Below are 20,222 nucleotides of genomic sequence, written 5' to 3'. Positions count from 1 at the left end.
GGGGTATGAAAGTCTTCTACTACTATTTTACTGCTATTTCTCCTTTTAGGTTGGTGAATATGTGCTTTATACATTTAGGTGCTCTCACGTTGGGTGCATATTTACAAATGTTATAGCCTCTCATTGGAATGACCTATCATTACTTAATACTTTTCCTTGCCTCTCGTTATAGTCTGTGTTAAAGTCTGCCTTGTCTGATATAAGTATAGCTGTACTAGCTTTCCTAGCTGTACTAGCTTTCTTTTGGTTTCCATTTGCATGAAATCTTTTTCTGTATCCTCCCTTTCAAACTGTGTGTCCTCCCATCTGAAATGAGTCTCTTGTAGGCAGTATATAGATGGGTCTTATTTTTTATTTGAATCCAGCCACTATTTGTCTTTTGATTAGAGAACTTGGTCCATTGCATTTAAGGGAGTTGACAGGTATGTACTTATTGCCATTGCAATGTTTTCTGTTTGTAGTTCCTCTATTCCTTCTTCTCTTGCCCCATTCCTTTGTGAGTTCATGATTTCCTCTGGTCTTGCGCTTAGATTCCTTTCTCTTCATCTTTTGTGTGTCCACCACAGAGTTGCTTTGTAGTTACTCTGAGGCTTAGAAAAAACATCTGGTAACAGTTCATTTTAAGATAAGAACTTAAGTTTGAACACATTCTAAAAGCTCTACATTTTTACTCCAGGCCCCATCCCATGTTTTATGTTTTTAATGCTGCTAGACCCTGTGACAGAGCGCTGGCTGGCACTGATGTGGCTGAACTTAACCTTGGCACGCCTGCATCATCTTCTGTCTCCCATAGTTTGGATACAAAATCCTCGGACAAGTTATTCCTCACTCATACGACTTTCTTTGGTAAGAGTAAAAACTGTCTTAGGAAAATGTCCACTCACATGGAGAAGCCTCTTGATGTCAGGCCAGGCCCTGGTTTTTCTGCACCGAAAAGCCCCAGCTGTGTCCAGGTTACACCTGTGAAATCGTCAGAGGAAACACACAGGCCTAAACTTCATATGATGAAAACCAAAATATTTTTTTGTTTTCAGACCAAGTTTACAGCCTTTTACCTCTAGAAAGCCCTTTTTGCTAACTTCCTTCGGTCATTTTAATCTCTATACATTACCTCCTCTGCTTTTTGTTACCACCGTGACGTGGACAGTTAGGCAGTTACCCAATGAGAAAGAGAAGACAACCCGTGGATGTTTTAGCTCCAGGTGTGGTGTTTCCTGCTACAGCGTCACCGTGGCTGCGTCCAAATCACAGTAAAACCCCGGCACTTCCGAGTGGTCACCTGCGCTCCAAGGACAAGGGCAGGAACACGAGGCTTGTCCTTCTGGTGTTTTGTGATATTTGATGGGAAAAATTTACAGTGTGAAATATGTTATGACTGAAAGACTGTATTAAAATGCAATCTCTTCAGTGGAGAGCAGTAAGACTCAGAGACCAGGGTTTTCCTCACACTACACGGTGAGGAATTATGAATGAATCATAATTTTTAGCTTGGCTCTCTCTTGACTTTTGGCTTCAATCTGTGACATATCAGTTGATGTGAGATCCCTGTGTGATATGTAGAGCTTGTGAAATAATTTTACTTTAATATTTACTTAGGCATTTGCTGAGAGGTCCCAGTGACTTTACTAAGGTAGAAAAATGCATGGAAACCAACAAATGTTTGAGTCTACAATGAAAGTATTAATACAGCCTTCATTAATGCAATTGCTAATTGGTCTTTGGTGGGTTAGTTATAACCTAATTCCATGACTATGCAAAGCCAGGGGAAAACAACTACTTTAGTTGTTTTTTTCCCATCATTACTATTTAAGAAACGTACATAGTGTCAGTCTGTTTTAGATAAATGGTGGGATTCTGAGCTTCAGGTTGAGACCATTTCTTGTTCCAGAAATGACCACTAACTATGCCTGGAATTGGCCCAATGAGAGAAGTGCACTGGGCTGCAGTGCACCCCCAGCACCACTGCCCAGCCTCATGTGAGGAGGGAATTAGGGGCCAGTGAACCCACGGCAGAGGATGACGAGTGGGCTTCTTTCACGTTCTGATGTCCCGTTTCAGATACACACTCACCTGCAGGGTCAGGCAGCAGGCAGTGATCTTTTGATGCTTCTAAATAAGCTCACACTGGGCATGCGTGAAGTCATTTTCATTTCATGTCTACTTTTCTTATTGGTCAAAGAAGTGTTGACTGTCAAAAGTACCCAATGGAATTGTGAGAGTGTGGCTTTGCGAGCTCATATCTCCCTAAAGGACGGACCTATACCCAGGCTGCTGTGTTTAGTTTTCTGTTGACTTCTAGGGCCGAGACCCGTAGGCAATAAAATGAAGGGCAAAATTGAAGTTTGATTAGACCACACTGACCCAGCAAGTTCCCTGGGAACCGGAACCTATCTTGTTCCCCGGATTAGCACAGTGCCTGGCCCGGGGGAGCAGGCAGGACATGGGTGTAGAATCAGATACACCCAGGGACGCAGATCTGGGCTTTTTTCGGAGATAATGCAAGTGAGAACTAATTCTCTAAAAACCAGAGCAGCGGACAGAGCCCTGGTGATGCTCCATTCTCCGCAACCTTCTCCTGCACTCTGCCACAATGTGAGCCCATGAAGGGTCAGAACCGTCCGGATGTTCGGTGGAAATGTGATGTGCGATTGTGCCATGTGTAAGGGTCACCATTACACACAGTGTCACACAAAAGGAGACGCCCTTCACTGAACACTAACAGGCACTTGTGAGGGCCACACAGTTGTTACAGGCAAATCGAGTCACAAAGATGCTCGAAGAGTTCCGTGGGCAGTCAGCCTCCCCATGACTGAAATAGACAGCTGGCAGAAGAGTTTTCGGTATCTTCCTTTTCCAATGTCCATTAAAAATAACCTTTTTGTTCTTTAAATGGACTTACAAATATACCTAATCAGTTCTGGGCCTGTAAACACCAAACTATTTTGTTAAAATGAGTAGTGTTGGAACCCTGCACTTAATTTATTTAGAGGCCGCCTATTTGAGCTCATCAAGTAAGCAGAAACATTTTGATAAAAACCAGTTCTTCCATTTAGAGACATTTAAAATCTCAATTCAGTGAAGAACTACTTCCTCTGCCAGCTGGTACAACTAACTGGCATTAAAAACTAACAGAAAATGTAGAGAGAGGAAAATCTTTGATTTCTCAGTAATTTCTGTGAGACTGTACATTTCAGGGCGCAGCATCCACAGCGTGGCCAAGTCTGTGGGTGATCACGGTCCCTCCTTATCCTGACTGTGGTGGGAACAAACAGAAACCTCTGCCTCCTCATTAAAATGTCACGATTTAATAAATCTCCCATTAGTCATAGAAAGATATGTATAAACGACTCAGATTCTGAGTAAGAGCCTGCCTGAGTGACTGGGAATTGTCTCTTCATTCCAAGGAGTGCCACCCAGCAGCCCAGGAGTTCTCACCAAGGATGTAGCTGTAGTTTGTATCTGCACGTCCTGAGTGGATGAACCACACATCCATCAGTTTAAAACCACACCAGAGGGAAAGGGGCGTGGGGGGACAGATGGAGATGGAAGGAGACTTGGCTTGGGGCGGTGAACACACACTCCAACATACAGATGATGCATTACAGAGTGGTACTCTGAAACCTGTGTAATTTCATTAACCAGCCACCCCAATAAATTCATTAAAAAAATAAAACCATACAGTTCATATCAAACATATCAGGTGCTCTTGTTCACAGCCCTGATAAACAGCAGCCTGCCTGGATACGTACTGAGGACATTATGTGAACATCTGCTTAATATTTACCATGACCAGGCACTGCGTCTGCTCCAGGTGTACCTCCAATCCCAGCAGATGCCTACTCCAAAGTCAACCACCTCTGTTCCTTTTAGGAAAACAAACCAAAACAACAGGGCGATCCATTCCAATAAAGCTTATTTCTTTATAAATTTCTTTACTAACTTTCTCCTTTAAAAGGACTTTGTTCAAAAAGAACTTTGTGCAAAAAGAACCTCAGCCACAAGCACGTGGAAATGCATTGGGCTTACCTAAGCCAGGGCAGAGCCAAGTGCTCCAACTTCTCTGAAAGCGTCTTTCATGAGTCACAAGCACTGTCTTCATGGACAGTGTCTTTTTATGGCCGCCCTTTTAAAGAAAATTTCTGTTAGGAAGCAAATCTGGGTGCTTCATTAGTCTGGGTATCTGATGCTGCCTGGTGCAACGCCATTGCTGCGAGGGGGCTTTGCTCACGGAGACAGCGGTGAGAGGCTGCTTCCTGAATAACCGCACTTTCCTGCATGGAAGCGTTAAACACACGGCCAACCTCTGCCACAGCCTAAGGGCAAACACATGGGGAAAGGCCACAGTTCTGTCAGCTCCCATTATCCCTGAGATAGTCTTGAAAGTATCAAGGATTGCAGTGGCAAAAATGGAAAAAAGAAGTAATTTTTTTTTTTTTACTTTTCAAAGCAGGACCGAACTGTAGTTCGGAAAGTGTGCTCTGCTGGCAGACAGGGAAACGAACTCTGGGCGGCTGGTGGCAGGCGGGACGAGGCCCATCCTGGGTTTCCTGGCATCGGGATGTCTGCAGAGGCCCTGCCTCCGGCCGTTAGGCCGCTCTCTCTGGGACTCAGCGTTAGGCCGTGTTTTCAGCTCAGCGGTGTGTCAACACTACTCACAGTCAACAGACCAAGTGTTTTGAAAAGTCTCTCCTTTTATTAGCCTTTTTTCTTCTTCTGATGGTTGTAGAAGGAACTCTTACCTGTGTGCTGTGCCCTGCACCCCACTTTCAAAAAAAGTATTCTAGGTTTCTGTCAGAGTATGCAAGAAGAAAAGTAAATTCAATGAATGGGTGTTCTAATTCTAAGCAGTTTTAAATTACTATTCTAGGAACTTAGCACAAAACTTTCCAAAAGGTGAGAGGGATCACTCAGTACTAAATGGCCAAACACATTCTTCCAAATATTTTCAATCATGGGAAATAAGCAAGCTATCAATATTTTTAATTTCTAAAAGCCAAATTTAATAAATTAATAAATGCATGCCAGATAAAAACACAAAATTACAACTAAAACCCAATAATAATTTAACAGAAAATGCTCTGCATTTTATTTTTTTTATTGGTCTTGATCATTTACTAAAGTAACAAATCTGAAAACACATTTTGCTTTTTTGCTGGGAAGAAAGTACTATGTTAGAGAGGAACTAGGAGAACCTGGAAATAAAGCATGTGAGAAGAGTAGGCGTATGTTATAGTCTATGGCAATGCAGCAGCCAGAGGTGCTGTTTTATCCACTGATGTGCATGGTTACATAAGCGTCAGAAGCCAATGACATAGAACCCAAAAGCGAAGTCACGACAGATTTACTCTGCGAAACATGCTGAATTACAACCACAGACTACCCAGGACGAAGAGCGGTGCAGGCTTGCTGTCTCCTTTGTACGGGTTCCCTTGCCAAACGGGGCTAATCATGCAATAACCTGAGTTTCTCTTAACATGATAAACACCCAGGGTTCACTAGAACTGGAAAGCGTGTGTTCACTGGTTTACGAGGACAGCTGAGCGGTGCTACGCAAGCAACGGAAAGTTCCGTCATTTTAAGCTGGTTATATGCCCGAACTGCTAACCAAGGAATAAGTCAGCTATAAGAGCCAATTAAATTACTATAAAACATTCCTTCATCTGTAAAACATTTTTTCCCTCAAACTAAAACTTTAAAATAAAATGTCTTCATTTTTGATAAGCAGCTCTACCACGAGTCTCTGATATCGTATATCGTTCAAGGCAGCCATTGCGTCTAGTTCTGGAGACCTCATAAGCGTTGGGCCGAAAACAATCCCCAGGTTTTCTGCGTTCATAAGATTCTCCTTCTCATGGAGGGTCACTCTGAAAAATACAAGTAAAGGAGTGTGAGTATCTGTAAACCATGTGGTTCTTCACTGTGCTTTGGCACCAAAACAAAAGATTTGTGTGGGTTCAGTTCTCTTTGTGGATTCTCCGGCCACAGCCTAGAGCTGCAGGGGTGAGTCTGCACACAGCAGAGAAGGAACTGGGTCATCTGGATCATTCCATCAGCCTCCCTCCCTCCACTTTGGCTATCTTGTTTCCTGTGGATTATTTTTGCAAGTGTCTAGGGAGAGTGCGGTAGTGACATTAATAGGAAATGGCTCAGGGAAAGCAACCTTGTCAGAGAGTGTTCATGTTTATATTCTTTTTACCGCTATAGCCAAGGCACAGAGACTATAATTTGAGAGTTATTTCTTTGTTTTAGTGTGGAGTACTTAATTGTCTCCAAATATGAAGCAAATTTGAATTTACAGATGGAGTTGTAAGCAAATCAAACAAAAGGTTTAACTCCTGGTGTTTTTCAAGAGAAGAAACATGTACATGTTAAAAGCACTGCGAATTAAATATTCATTTCTGGGGGACGCAGGCCTAAAGGCATACAACATAGATGTCACATCCCGCTATCTTCTTGTTTCTGATTGGTCTTACATTTTGAAACCCTGAAACCACTAAATCTCGGTCTTATAATTTTAAAAACATTGCTTTAATGGTAGAGATTGAGGGTGACCGAGCAGGGAATAAAGCTAAATCACCATCAATCACTTTAAAACATTAAAGCAGAGTAACAAAATATTCCATTTTCCATTCCTCCCTTCACCCCTTACTGTACTCCATCATTTTTTACAGCTGTTTTCAGTGCTGGCAACATTAACTCAATAATCTGCAATCCCATCCCAAGTCTAAGTGCCTACATGAGAGCACGAAGAAAAATGAGCCTTCTTGCAAGTTGTTTTGCTCTTGCTTTATTATGCTAATGCTTGTGTCTTTGCAGCTGCAACCTTTCCCCTTTCCACAAAAATTGATGGGTGTCCTTGGCAGAATATTAGTGTTTCTAACATACTTGCCAACTCACACTGGAATTGCAAATACACTTACGTCAGAATCAAGTGTATTGCAGTGCATAGTATTTTTCGCATTCCCTCTTTACCTGTGCAGTTGCACACACAACATAGCTATTCATTCATTCATTCATTCATTCATTCATTCATAAGATCATTTGTCCTCTCTGTCACCTTTGGGTTCATTTTATTGTTACAACGTGGATTCGGTACAGGTAGAAGCTTCACAGACTGACTTGCCTCTTCAGATGCGCCATGAGGTACCGGAGGGTTTCGCAGTGAGCAGGCGGCAGCAGCTTCAGTGCTTCGTGAAGGGTTTCCAGCTGCTCGTCAGGATCCATGATTTCTAAAGTAGCAGCAGAACAAATACCAAGGAGAAAAACTTTAACAGACACCAGGTATAAAGGGTTCATTTGATTCTGTTCTTGTGGTAATCTTTTAAAACTGGTAAGAAATGCTTTCTCACAGATCCGTGACACGGCCTTCGAAAGTTATTTGTAAGGTGCAAACCGCAGATTCCCAAAGGCTTACTTTCAGTGTGGCAATACCACTCACTTGAAGTTTTGGGGGAAGCACCCAGTTTTTTCACTTGAATATCCTGGAGTCTGGTCACTATGGGAATTGGCTATTAGATATGTAGGATGTAACTATAAAAAAATTCAGATGCAAATGTACTTAATAAAAAAACTTATACATCCAAATGAGGCCATCTTAGAACATTGCATATGTAATGGATGCTGCACTGCTCCAAATATTTCCAAGACCCCCTTTCAGCGACGGCGTGGAAGCTGTGCCACCCTCTGCCCCTAGCAGCTCCTTGCTACAGTCTTATTATTTGATATTCATGCCTTTTTCTTTTTCAACCAAGAAATGTATCATCCAATATGTATTTCCTTTATTAGATTACATTTTAAATTACTTTGTGTTATATAAAATAGTCAATCTACCCTAGAGCACAAAGACATTCTACTACTTAGAACACTCAGAAGCTACAGTGCGGACTTTGAAGGCAGTTCTGGCTGCTCTGGGTGACTGCAGGACCCCTGACATCGACGGGGGTCTTCCAAGTGTTGACTTCCACGGGGCCACCTTCATGTGGACATTTCAGTTCTGCCGTGTTGGCCAAAAACCCAGCACATTCCTTCTAGGTCACAGACTGCATTAAGTCCATCAATTATTTCCATAATCAGGAACAAGAAACGTCTTTGGAATTCTGTGTTCCTTCCTAGCACATTTCTGCTTCCACCCCAAGGTCAGGAAGATGGGGTGCGTATACAGGTTTGGTTTCAGGGCAACTGCAAAGGACCCCAACTGCTGACTCCTAATCAGGATAGCAGCTGTGAAGTGTTAAAAGGCCACATGTGACCACAATGTGACCATTCAAGACCCAAGTCAAGAATCCTAGCCCTTCAAATTTAATAAAATAAACCAACTCAATGGCAATGTATTGGAGTCAGGTAAAAACTGATAGGAGGGTGAAAAGTTCCTAGTGTTGGCAGAGCGATTTGCTGAATTTCAGGATGTGAACATTGACTTAAGTTTTTTAATTCAAGGAAACTCTGGCCATTTTGCAATTTCTGCCCAAAGCTTCCCCAGAGTTTCGGTTCATTTCGTAGCGATAAAGAATGTAGCATCTGACTTTCACCAGGATACACACTGCTTGGTCTTTGAACCCTGGGGCCCTTAAAGAGTGCCATTTCCCTACAGCAATGCCATCTTAGGGACTGACATTCAATCACTTAATTTCTAGAATTAAGAGAAAAAATTCCACTTACTAGAGAAAACTATATAGGACTTATTAATTGAAAACTACACTATTCTGGAAATTGAAAAAGGGGCAACTGAGTTTTAACTTCCACAATTAATCCTTCTGGGGAGAATCTTGAGACAGTGTGAGGTTAGGGACAGTGCTGGTCGGGTGGAAACAAACAAAACTCTGTTCATGGAGAGCTCACCTTGTCTACCGGAGGGGGCTGAGAACAAACAAGGAACACGTGTCTTTTAGTTTGTACTAGTTCGAGTGAGGCGCGTGCTACGGGAAGCAACTGGACATGCAGAAGTGGGATGTGTAATTATAAAAGGGTGGTCAGGATGGACCGCAGTGAGAAGAAGGACTGCGTACAGGGCTCCGAGGCAGTGGGGGAACGAAGCACCTGGAGATCTGGGGAGGGTGGTGCCAGGCAGAGGAAGAGCCGTGCGAGGATCCTGAGGGGAGAGCATGCTGGGAATGTCCCAGGAAAAGCCAGGGGCCAGATATGGCTGCAATGGAGTGAGCAAAGGCAGCAGAAGGCAATGAGACCAGAAAAGTAATGGCACTCTCGAGTCTGGTGCTGTAGGTTATTCTAAGGACGGGGCGTTTGCTGAAAGAAATGGGAAGGTCATGATCTGACACACATTTTCTACAGGTCCCTCCTCTGGCTGCCAAGTGGGAAACACTATGGGAGGAGCAAGGGTCGAAGCAGGAGGATTATTCCAGTAAGTACAGAAATCCAGGTGAGGAGTGACATGAGCTCAGACCAGGTGCTAGCAGTGAAGGTGATAAGAAGTTGCTGGATCCTAGGAGTATTTTAAAGGCCATGTCCAGAGGAGGTACTGATAAGGGACGTGTGAGAGGGAGAAGCGTCAACGGTGAGCCGAGCTTTGGGCTCAGGCAACTCGGGGGGTGGAGCCTTCGTGAACTGAGATGGGAAAGATGACGGGTGGAGGTTCCGTGGGGAAGATCAGGACTCCTGTTTTCGGTGTCCTTCAGACACCCCAGTGAACACCTGGATTGTGGGCTAATCTGGTGTTCAGGGAGAGGTCAGGTTGGAGCGATAAATTTGAGAATATATGACAAAATGCACTTGATTATACTGATATCAAATGGACAGAGATTGTTCCCTGGAGTTCATTTCTCTTTTCCATGTAGAGAAGTATCACCCATGATCAAGTTTTCAGAGAACACGATTCTTTAGCCCTAAGAAGACCACAGCATAATATAGGAAGCAGACGGACAAAACAGAAAGGGTTTAGAGACGAACGACCACATTCATGCTCTGAACACATGAAGGCTGGCATGTGGGACAGGGTGGTACCAGGACCACTGCCGATGGGCGGGAGTTCAAGCTGGCAGAGCTCTGGCGTCCATCAGGGGGCTGGCGGCCTGGAGCGGCAGTGAACTTGCGGCTATTGGGTATTTAAAAAAGGAAGTCTAGTTATACGACTTCTTAGAGTATCTAAAAACTAAGATTCTGTGGTTCTCAATTATAAAATTATGTTTACTCATTCAACAAATACTTTTTAAGTTTTTTAAAAAAGATTTTATTTATTTTAGAGAGGGAAAGGGAGGGAGAAAGAGAGGCATAAACATCAATGTGCGAGAGAAACACTGATGGGTTGTCTCTCACATGTCCCCAACCAAGGACCCAGCCCCCAACACAGGCACGTGCCCTGAGGATCAAACCGGTGATCTTTCAGTTTGTGGGATGACGCCCGACCCTCTGAGCCAGATTGATGAGGGCTCATTCAACAACTATTCATCGAGCATCTACTATGTAAACAAGGAACTGTCACAGGCGCTGTGGGAAATTAAACGTGAGCAGGAGGGCTCCTACTGTAAGGGGTTGCAGACTAGCAGGGAAGACAAGAACATAATCTCTGACATGAAGGAAAGGGGCTTTACAAGAAGTCCAGGCACGCCTGATGGGAACACAGGGGAGACTGATGGCCCGTGGCTGAGAGAGCCAGAGCAGAGGAAGAGATGGCATTGGGGGAAGGTCTGGAAGGATCTGGAAATGCAGGCGCAGGAAATAAGCACTCTGAACCTATATCAAGATCTAGTTAAGAGCGCTTTTTAAATTTTAAATTCTTTATAGAGGAATTCAAGTACAAGAAGAATAAAACTTAGCCAAGCCAAAGGTATGAATCAGTGGCAGAGCTGAGGGGAAAACTTGGCAAATTTTAACTCCCAGGCTCCTCTTTGGGATGTCTAAGTTGCTTAGGAATAAGAACTCTGGGTTTAACTTCTGAGTTTATCTGACTCGCTCAAGGTTCCTCGCCAAGTCATGCAGCTTCTCTAAGACCTGCTGGGAACACAGCTCTTAGGCCCACTGGCCAGGGGAAGAGTTCCAGATTCAGAACTACCAGGGGCTCAGCACTGGCAGCACTGGCTGCATCGTGGTCAGGAAGCACCCAGGAAAGCTGGGGTGCTGAGTGGGTCTGGGACAAGCCCCTCTCTTCTAGGCCTCAGTACTGTACGGCAGAGATTCCTTAACTGGTGGGGAGAGGCAGTGAGGAGAAGGGCTCGGGAGACCAAGACAGCCAGCTGGTTCCTAAGGGGGTGGGCAGGGGACGAGGCAGAACTTCAAGCCTTTAGGCAGGATGCCCTGGCCTCCTCTCCCCGGTTCTGATTTCCTGCAGCCACTCCCTTCCAGCTTTCAACCAGCAGGATTTCTCCAAAGGAGGCTGCAGCAGCAGAGCTTAAACGGCTTTTTACAGGAGAAAGCTTTAATATGAACTATGATGTTTTTGTTGGCAAAGGATGCTAATAAATGCCATGGATACTTGAGACCTGAAAAATATAGCCTGAGTTTTGTTTTCAGGGCTAGAGAGAAAAAAATTTCAAGAGCACATGCATCAGCAAGGGTCAGCTAACTGTGCCTTCGTTTAGAAGGTGTTCCTGTCCGCTTGTCTGTCTGCCTCCTCTGTGTGAGTCTTCTGTCCCCTGGACCATCCGGTGACCCAGGCAGACTGGAGGGAGTGAGGGCTTTGATGTCAGACAGATGTGGGTTCGTTTGCCAGTGCCACCTCCTCCAGTGATCGGACCTTGGACAGATCTCTCATGTCCTGCAACATGTCCCTCTTTCTAAAATAATATTATGGGTATAAAATACCGAGCATGACTCCCAGCACCTAGTATTGCTCTACAAATCTTAGTTGGCTCATCTTCCTTCTCTGCCTGCACAGATACGAGAACGGCTGTATCCACACATCTAAAGAAGGACACTCGGCTAGAAAAGACAGGTGCAAGGACACAGAGTTCTACATACAGTCACATCAATATCAGACACGCACAATACACTTTTATACTGTGTGTAAGTATTATGCCAGGGTTTTTGGTGTCATGGAAATCACGCACAAAAGCTAAAATTTTAAGGGGTTTCTACTTTGATTCAGGCAAGTTTCTTCCTTATGCTGTGCTTTCAGGAGCCCTCGGAGGGGCGAGAGGAGGGCCTTGCTGCTTTTGGACGGGTCTGTTTCAGACACAGTCTCAGAACGATGACAAATGGTTCTGAACAATAAAGAGGGGAGGTTTTCCTCGGCCGCTAGGGCGGGTGTGGGGAAAGAAGGTGAGGTGATTTCAGACTGTGGGGCAAAAGGCCTTAAAATCAGCAAGTGAGGCTTGGATTTTTCTTCCAAGTAGATAAGGCAGCGTGTGAACGGCAGCACCTGGGTTTGAGTAGCTGCTCTGCTCTCTGCTAATTGGATGCCCTTGGGGTTAGGCTCAGAAGCCAAGTTCCAGCTTTACCCCAAGTAGCATGGCGACAGGAGCACCGTCTGGTTGAGCCTGGGGTGCTGTCCCTGGAATGAGAGCACGCTGTGCGCCCAGTGCTCTCCGCCTCGGTGCCAGCCCTCTGGGAGGAAACGCCCGCCCCGCAGCACAGGAACCTGGGCGACAAATCCATCCCCAAGTGAGAGGAGTTAAATTCCTGTGGGAGATCTAGGGCCTTTCAGGCTCACAACACGGACATTTGTAAAATCACGTAATTCCCATGGCTTTCCTCTACATGAGAGCTGAACTGACCCACAAGAAATCTCTGCTCTGTGGGGCTAACCACAAACATTCTCAGCAAAAGCTCTGTGGGGGAAACTAAAAATTAAAACAAGAAAAGTTAGAGCTTCATGAAATTTTAAAGTCAAAAAAGCAAATCAGTGTTCCTAAGGAAGTAATTATTTAAAGATCAAGACAACATGTGGTTTTGAGAGAGAAAAGCACATGACAGAAATAGCCTATCTTTTCTAAAATATGGTAATGCCAACAGTTAAAATCTGTTAAGAATTTCCTTTAAGAAAATGCAGCATGAATTACAGGTATGATTTTTTTTGCACTATAAATAAAATTTGGCAAATGAGCCCTTGCTTTTTCTGCATTTTCACCCTAGCTACAAGGGAACTTAGGAAATGACTTCTCGACACAGAAGCGCTCCTGAGAGATCTGCAGGCCGGGGCCAGTTTACAGATTGATGGTCTGTCACAGGGTCGGCACGGGAACTGAGAGGAAGAATTCAGAAACTTTTCCTGAAATCTGACAGTAATCTTTATGTGCAAAATTAATAACAAAGTAGTTGATCTAGATTTTTTTTAAATTTCATTTTCCAGTGCTTTTATTTTATTTTACAAAGTATTGGTCCGTATCTGGGGAGCACTGTTATAAGCCTCCCTTTGGAAAATGAACGCTAGCATATTACGAAGAAGCTTCTGCTAGTGAAGTCATAAATAACCTATAGTTGAGAATAGTTCAAAATTCTTGTGAGTATGTTAACTGTGCTGAGAGGGGTGAGGAGGAAGGAGTCCATAAAATGCATTCAAGATGCTCAGCAGAGAAAGAAGAACAGAAGTGATGCCCCAGAAGGGGCAGTGTGCAGGCTGTCTGGACGCGTGGCTGTACTCACTGGCAGACTCGATGAACTTAGGATAGGCGTCGTACGTGATGAGTGGAATCGGTAAGTCCCTGAAGTAGAGTTTCAGTGCGCCGGTGATGATGTTGATGTCTTCATACATGTTCACGGAGATGTCCGCTTTCTCACCATCTTGGAAGGACAGTAAAAGAGAGAAAGGTAAATATTTGCATCTATAGCACTGTTTTCATAAATGACATATTTCTGTATATAGTTTTTAAAAATTAGCAATGCTTCAGTTCTTAGCATCAAATTCAGTATGCTAAATGGTATAAATGACTGCTTTTCTGTGAAAACCAAAATCTACTGTTTTGAATTTTCTATTCTTAAGTTATTTTTCCATGTTAATAATGGAGGGGAAAATCAGGCGAGAACTGGAGTCAACAGAAATATTTTTAAATCTCAAGCTTCTTGAGAATTCCTAGGGGAACAAAGTGGCATTGCTTTTTCTCTTTTTAAAAGAAACTCAGAGAACATGACCAACAACAACAGAGTCCCTCTCAACTCACAGAAGACCCCCAGCACCGAAGCCTTATTCTCTGTGCTTTTTTCTCACCCCAGGCTCCCACACAGAACGCCTTGGTCTTGCCTGAGTTGTGGAGTAGAGGAGGTGGTAAGCAATAAAAGAGAAAAAAAAATAAAGCAACACAAAAATCCTTTGAGTGTTGAAATAACAAGAAGAGAAGGGACTGCAAAACGGAAAACACTGCAGAGGTGCTGAGCCCTGAGACCCCCAAGCAAAGCCGACCTTCCTGCAGCGCGGCCTCGTCCCCAGTCCTGCGCAGTCAGTGCTTCCCGGGGTCAGAACACCCGAACTTCCATCTACTGAAGATTTAATGAGTGTCTACTCTAAGCTAGATCTTAAGCTAGACTTCTTTTGTTCCATTGGGTTTATGAAAGATTTCTGTGCATTAAACAGCAGCCTCTTCAGCACACACATATGAGAATGGCTAAAATCCAGAACACTATAACACCGAAGGCTGCAAAGGACATGGAGTAACAGGAACTCTCGTTCACCGCTGGCCAGGGTGCAAAGTGGAGCGGCCGCTTTGGGAGACAGGCGGCGTCTCACTCAGCTGAACGTACTCTTGCCATAAAATCCAGCCGGGGTGCTCCCAGCTGCTTACTGAAAGGAACTGAAATTTATGTCCACTCAAAAACCTGACATAAGGCTTACAGAGGCTTTATTAATAATTGTCAAAAAACTGGAAGCCACCAAGACGTCTTTCAGTAGGTGAATAAACTGAGGTACAAACAATGGAATTTCATTCAGCTATACAATGAAATGAGCTATCAAGCCAAAAAAGACACAGAAGAACTTTAAACACAGTAAAGAAGTGAGAAGTGAGTCCGAAAAGGCTCTGCCACTTCAAATGCGTGGTGTGCTGGGAAAGGCGCACTGCAGTGAGTTGGCGAGAAGGTGGGAGGCGGCAGCGGCTGGGGTGGCGGGCAGGGTGGGGTGGCCGAGCGGAGGGAGGGGGGCGCTCTGTGGTCAGGAACGCTCTGCATGACACTATAACCACAGGTAACATGACTTCACACGTCTGCCAAAACCCAGAGAACTGTACAAGTTAAAAAGAAAACCCTAATGTGAACCACTGACTCTGGTTAACAATACTGCATCGATACTGGTTCATAAACTATAACAAAAGTATTACAGTGATGCGAGATGTTAACAGGGGAAGCTGTGGGCTCGGGCACGAGGGGAGGGGCAATCTCGGCACTTTCTGCTCAATTTTTGGGGTAAATCCTCAAACAACTCTAGAGGCTTTTTTTTTAAGCAGCCTCTTCTAAAATGCAAATACAGACACTCATATTCGAGTATGAATCAGATCATCAGTGCCCCTCTTTCATACTTGGGTCGAAGCCTTACACTGCAACAGTACAGATTGGGAGAGAGTGCTTTCTAGAAGGAACTGGCAATGAGGACGGCTTCATTAGGGGCCCCAGGCAGCAGGGAGGTGCTGGGGGCCTAAGGAACCGCAGAAGGGGATGCAAGGGCAGAAGGAAGACAGAAAAATGACAAAGGCAAGGATCAGCTCTGTCAAAATTTTTACTCAGAAAAAAATTTTCTTCTGTGTTTTTTCTGAGAATCCAGACTTCAAATATCCTCTCTCATTATTGGCTAAAGTACAATTTCTTGTTTGGAAAGTAAAGTCACAATTCTTAGAGTTCAGCTACATGATAGTATTAAACAAAATTTGGAGGCTGGTCTGGGAATCTTCTACCATCCATATAATTCCTTCTGTGGCAAAACACTGTGCTCCTCACCCCTCAGTCCCTCTCCCTCACTGACTCCTCTCTAAGCCGCAGCGCCTCGACAAGGCCCCAGTCTCAGGCCCCCGCCTCAGGCCTCTGCACAGACTCCGCTGCTGTCAGGGCCTCCACAGGTCCTGTTTCTTTGCTGCCCAACCAATACACAGCCAGCTCCCATTCGTCCTTTGAACGTCGGCATAAATATTTCTTCTCTGGGAAAGCCTCTTCTGATCTCCAGCACCCCTGCCCCCAACCCTAACAGACTGGGTTAAGTTCCCCAGTTATTAGTGTTTTCCTGTATGGCATCTATTAAAATAGTCAGTACCACTGTGTGGTTATTATCTCATGTGAGCCCTCCACCAGTGCGAGGGCCAAGCACACGTGGTCAACTGCTGTATCTAAAGTAAAAAACGTGGTGCCTGTGACACAGCAGCTGTCACAGAAACATTTTTGAGTTAATGAATCAGTGTAAATGGACTTTAGAAAGCTAGAAGCCCCAAATATTAACACTCTGGGACTTACTATGTATATTATTCTTAAATGGGTTCCTTTAAAACCTGCTTTTTGAAAAGAATCTGCATCTTCTCTTACATTGATTGTAAAGCAAAATAAACGCACTCTGTGACCTGGTTTCTAGAGACTACATCCCAAGTTGGGCTCTGAAGCAGCAGTGAGACTGCAACGCCCTCGGTCCCCGACTGCTTTTTCGCCTGCAGCCTTCGGCTCTGTCCAGCCGGGGCTCTCCTACGCGGGGCTCTCCTGGGAAGGCTTGGGGTCGTACTGGCTCTGACCTTCCCAACGACCCCTCACTGTGCTGGTCACATCGACATCTGCTGCTCCACCCAAAGATGGAACGTGGCGGGGCTGCAATTGCATGTGCTGCCCTAGGAGCTGGTGTTCCATTCAGTGAGCATCTCCTAAGTGAGGGGAGACTTTCCAAGTTCTGCCCTTTTACTTTGATGCTAGAATTGAATGAGTTCCTTCTAGCATTCTATGGATCCTGCTTTTTCCCCCAGTGGATCTCATTATTTCAGGGTTATTAAGCCTCCCGGAAGTGACCACCTGGCCCCAAGGGTGTGGCTGTGTGGAGCCCAGGTGAGCTCTTCGAGATTTTTGAAATCCGTTATTAGTACTTTCAGGGCACAAAAAGATTGTCTTGTACTTTTAATGAGAGGAGACTGCAACTTATTTTCTTTCTGGGCCCCATGGAAACATTCGGTTTCTTTGCCAGTGTGAGTTATTTTTGAGAATCCTTGCCAGTGGCTGGGAATGGACATGCTCAGTTGCTACCTTCTAGAGAAAAAAAATGGCTCTTTCATCTCCAATTAAGCATTGATTTAGAGCTATTTAAAATTTTTTTTTAATATAAAATCCTCACCCGAGGACATGTTTTCATTGCTTTTTTTAGAGAGAGAGGAAGGGGGAGAGAAAACCATCAGCGAAAGTGAGAAGCATCGACCAGTTGCCTCCCACACACACTCGGATCTGGGACCAAACCCACAACCCAGGCCCTAGAATCAAATCTGCAACCTTTGGTTACGGGACGACGCTCCAACCAACTGAGCCACACCGGCCAGGGCTGATTTGGGGTTATTCCTGACGCTTATTTGGATTTAACATACCGTTACTTCCCTTCATTTTCCTTGATTTTATTAAATACTTGGGTTGGCCTAGATTTCCTCACATTATGTTGGTAATAACACTTATTTCTGTCTTCTGCCCCTGTTGGCTGTAAGAGCTTTGTGATGGGAGAGGAATATATACTTGCAAAGGAAAGAGGCTCTTTAAACTGTCACCAGCCTCAATCTGTTCCACTCCCTGTATTCAAGGTTACAGGTCTTCTAGTACTTAAGGACAAACTGGAGAACTGTGGGAACAAATCTGAATTTATATGTTAGAGACAGTAAGCCCACTGAGCTCTTCTTTGGCTGGGCTGTCCTCCCACGGTGGGATGCGGCCTCTGCCAGAAGGTCCTCGGCTCCTCTCAGCTTCCTGTCCTGACACAAGAGTCAGGACTTGGGGCCCCACTGAGTCGAAGGTGATGAGGAGGCATGGAACGCAGGCGGAGGTAGAGAGGGGCCCCTCGAACCTGGGAACTCGGAGCTCTGCAATGGCTTAGGCCCCACAGCTCCCATTTCTCCGTGCTGTTTTCGGTAAATATAATTGCTTTGCATATATTTTGACTGCCCTGGATATTCAAATACTTGTAATATAGTTAAATTATATAACTTTCTCATCTTGAAATTTAACAGTTTAATACTTACAATCGATAAAAATAATTTTAAAAAATCATAAGCCAAGTCTTTTTATTTGGTATAACAAGCATCAATGATCTAGAAAAATAGTGCACGGAATAACATAAGATATTGTGCCTTTTTGGCAAAGAGTATTATTGCCCGAAGTTAGTGAACATGATGAAGAACATACCTCTGTCAAAAGCCATCTTGACATCTTCAATTAGGTCACTAAATCCTGACACACGGTACAGGCCTTCAGAACTAAGACCTGCAAAAACGAAGCAAGGGTGCTAATTAGTCTCTTTGGAATCATGCCTTTTCTTTAAATTTTAACTTCTTGCCATACTTTAAGCTGGGGAAATAATGTGTCAGAAAGAATGATAAAATATACGTGTTTAGAAATCTCTTCACACTTTTCTCCTAAAATAAACCCATTTCACTCACCGCTTTCTGACTCCGACCTACTGTCACCCGGGTATTTGTGAGCTGGCTCATCACTTTGTCTAATTAGATCAAATATGTTAAGTCTTAAGGGAAATAATTCATCACCTCAATTACACCATAAGTTCTTTTACATAACACAAGACTCAGATAAACTATATTAATAGGCCTGTAGCAGTTTTTCCCAAGTGAGAAAGAATAATTAGGGTGCAGCTCTGGTTTCTGGCCTAGGACAGTTTTAATAGAGCATTACCCCTTTGCATCTCGGACCCAAGAAAAATATATAAAAAACTGAAAAATGAATGGCATGTACATGTCAAATTTTATAGACTTGAAACATCATCCATAAATATACTTTCAGGCATACTTCCTATAACTGGTTAAATGCACCTAAATGGACCTTGAACTCAAGCTGTTTAATTCCTTGTTAAATTAATTCATTTCAGATCATTTGCCACCTGAAATCGCGCCCCCATCACTGTCGGAAGACAACCAGTGGGTGCGGCGAGGCACCCAGAACAGCAGCAGCACCGGGATGGCCCTCGTGGTGAAGTGCACCGGCCGAGCCCCCCAGAAGCGCCTCACCTCTAGACTCGATTTCCCTGATGCACATGTCCACCACCATCGGCCGCTTAGTGATGCGGGCTTTCACGAGGGTTGTGAGGTCACAGCTGTACACCTTCTTGACGTGTTTCAAGTCTGGCTTGCAGTCATTTGGGACCATCTTGGAACACTGCTTATGGACATTCAAACCACAATCTGGAAAAAGAATGGAGACAGAAAAAGTTCATTATTGTTGGAGGGTACTGGGCATTCCAGACTATTTATTTTAGCAAAAGATACTCCAGCTTGCATTAGGTTTTTAAAAAGACTAGCTTCCAGCAGTTCCTATTCTTCCTATCTCTTCTCTTGCAAAGTCTTTTGGGTTTTACGTGAGAAGACCAAACTTCTAACTCAGGTTTCACCATTTACTTGCTGTATGACCTCAGGAGAATTCCAGCCAAACCAAAACAAGCTAAATTCCTAAGTGTTTAATTAAATGTCTACAAAATGGAATGTTATGCCAATTAGCCCACTAAAATTTTATCCATTTAAAGTTACATAAAAATATACTCATTGTGGGGTATAACTGCATTTTAACACATTTGTACGAGGAGGAATTAGACCTCCGGAGAGTATCCTGGGGCCCTCTTAAAATGTTGCTGCTCGTATTTATATTTATTCATGATCCTTTATATATAAAACATATAATTGATCGAGTAGCTAAAAACAGTTATAGTTATTATTTGGCTATCATCACCAGCTTACTAAGGCCAAACATGATTCTAAGTGCTTTATAATTATTACTTCATTTAAACCCACGAAACTCTATGAAATGGGTACTATTACTCTTCTTGTTTTATAAACCTTATCAAACCAAGCACATAGTTGTTAAGACATTTACCCAAGGTTGTGCATCTAAAGTCTGTGGGGAGCTGAGAGTCAAGCCTACGGCTGACTCGAGAGTCCATGGTTACAACACCTACCCCCTGGTGCCTCTACTGAAATTACTCCTTTGCTTTGTAATTTTCCTGGGTCATAACTTCTGAGATGCTAGAACCTAAATATTTCTAGTTAGTATGTATTTTCAACGAGAGTAAGGAATAGAGAGGAATAGAAATATTTTCTTAGGTTGGACTGAAGAGTGATAAACCACTGCTGAATAATTGAACTAAAATAAATGTCATCTCTACGTTTTTAAAAGCGTAA

General features: G+C 43.9%; 1 protein-coding gene across 3 annotated transcripts in view; it reads right to left on the bottom strand.

Annotated features, from left to right (window-relative positions):
* Positions 1 to 5,056: 5,056 nt before the first annotated feature.
* The window catches only part of CHN1 (chimerin 1), a 159,943-nt gene continuing 144,777 nt past the window's right edge, over positions 5,057 to 20,222 (bottom strand). For all 3 annotated transcript variants that reach the window (XM_045830448.1, XM_045830459.1, XM_045830467.1), the window contains 5 exons: positions 19,059 to 19,232; positions 18,223 to 18,300; positions 13,534 to 13,671; positions 7,124 to 7,229; positions 5,057 to 5,864 (listed from right to left, as the gene is read on the bottom strand). In XM_045830448.1, the coding sequence (XP_045686404.1) occupies positions 5,693 to 5,864; positions 7,124 to 7,229; positions 13,534 to 13,671; positions 18,223 to 18,300; positions 19,059 to 19,232 (668 nt within the window). In that variant the 3' untranslated portion in view covers positions 5,057 to 5,692. The remainder of the gene's footprint in view (positions 5,865 to 7,123; positions 7,230 to 13,533; positions 13,672 to 18,222; positions 18,301 to 19,058; positions 19,233 to 20,222) is intronic.

Source organism: Phyllostomus hastatus, unplaced genomic scaffold, assembly GCF_019186645.2.
Source record: "Phyllostomus hastatus isolate PE091 unplaced genomic scaffold, TTU_PhHast_1.1 phas_contig_1, whole genome shotgun sequence".
Taxonomy (NCBI): Eukaryota; Metazoa; Chordata; class Mammalia; order Chiroptera; family Phyllostomidae; genus Phyllostomus; species Phyllostomus hastatus.
Note: the sequence above shows the minus strand (reverse complement) of the source record. Positions and strands in the feature narration are given on the sequence as shown.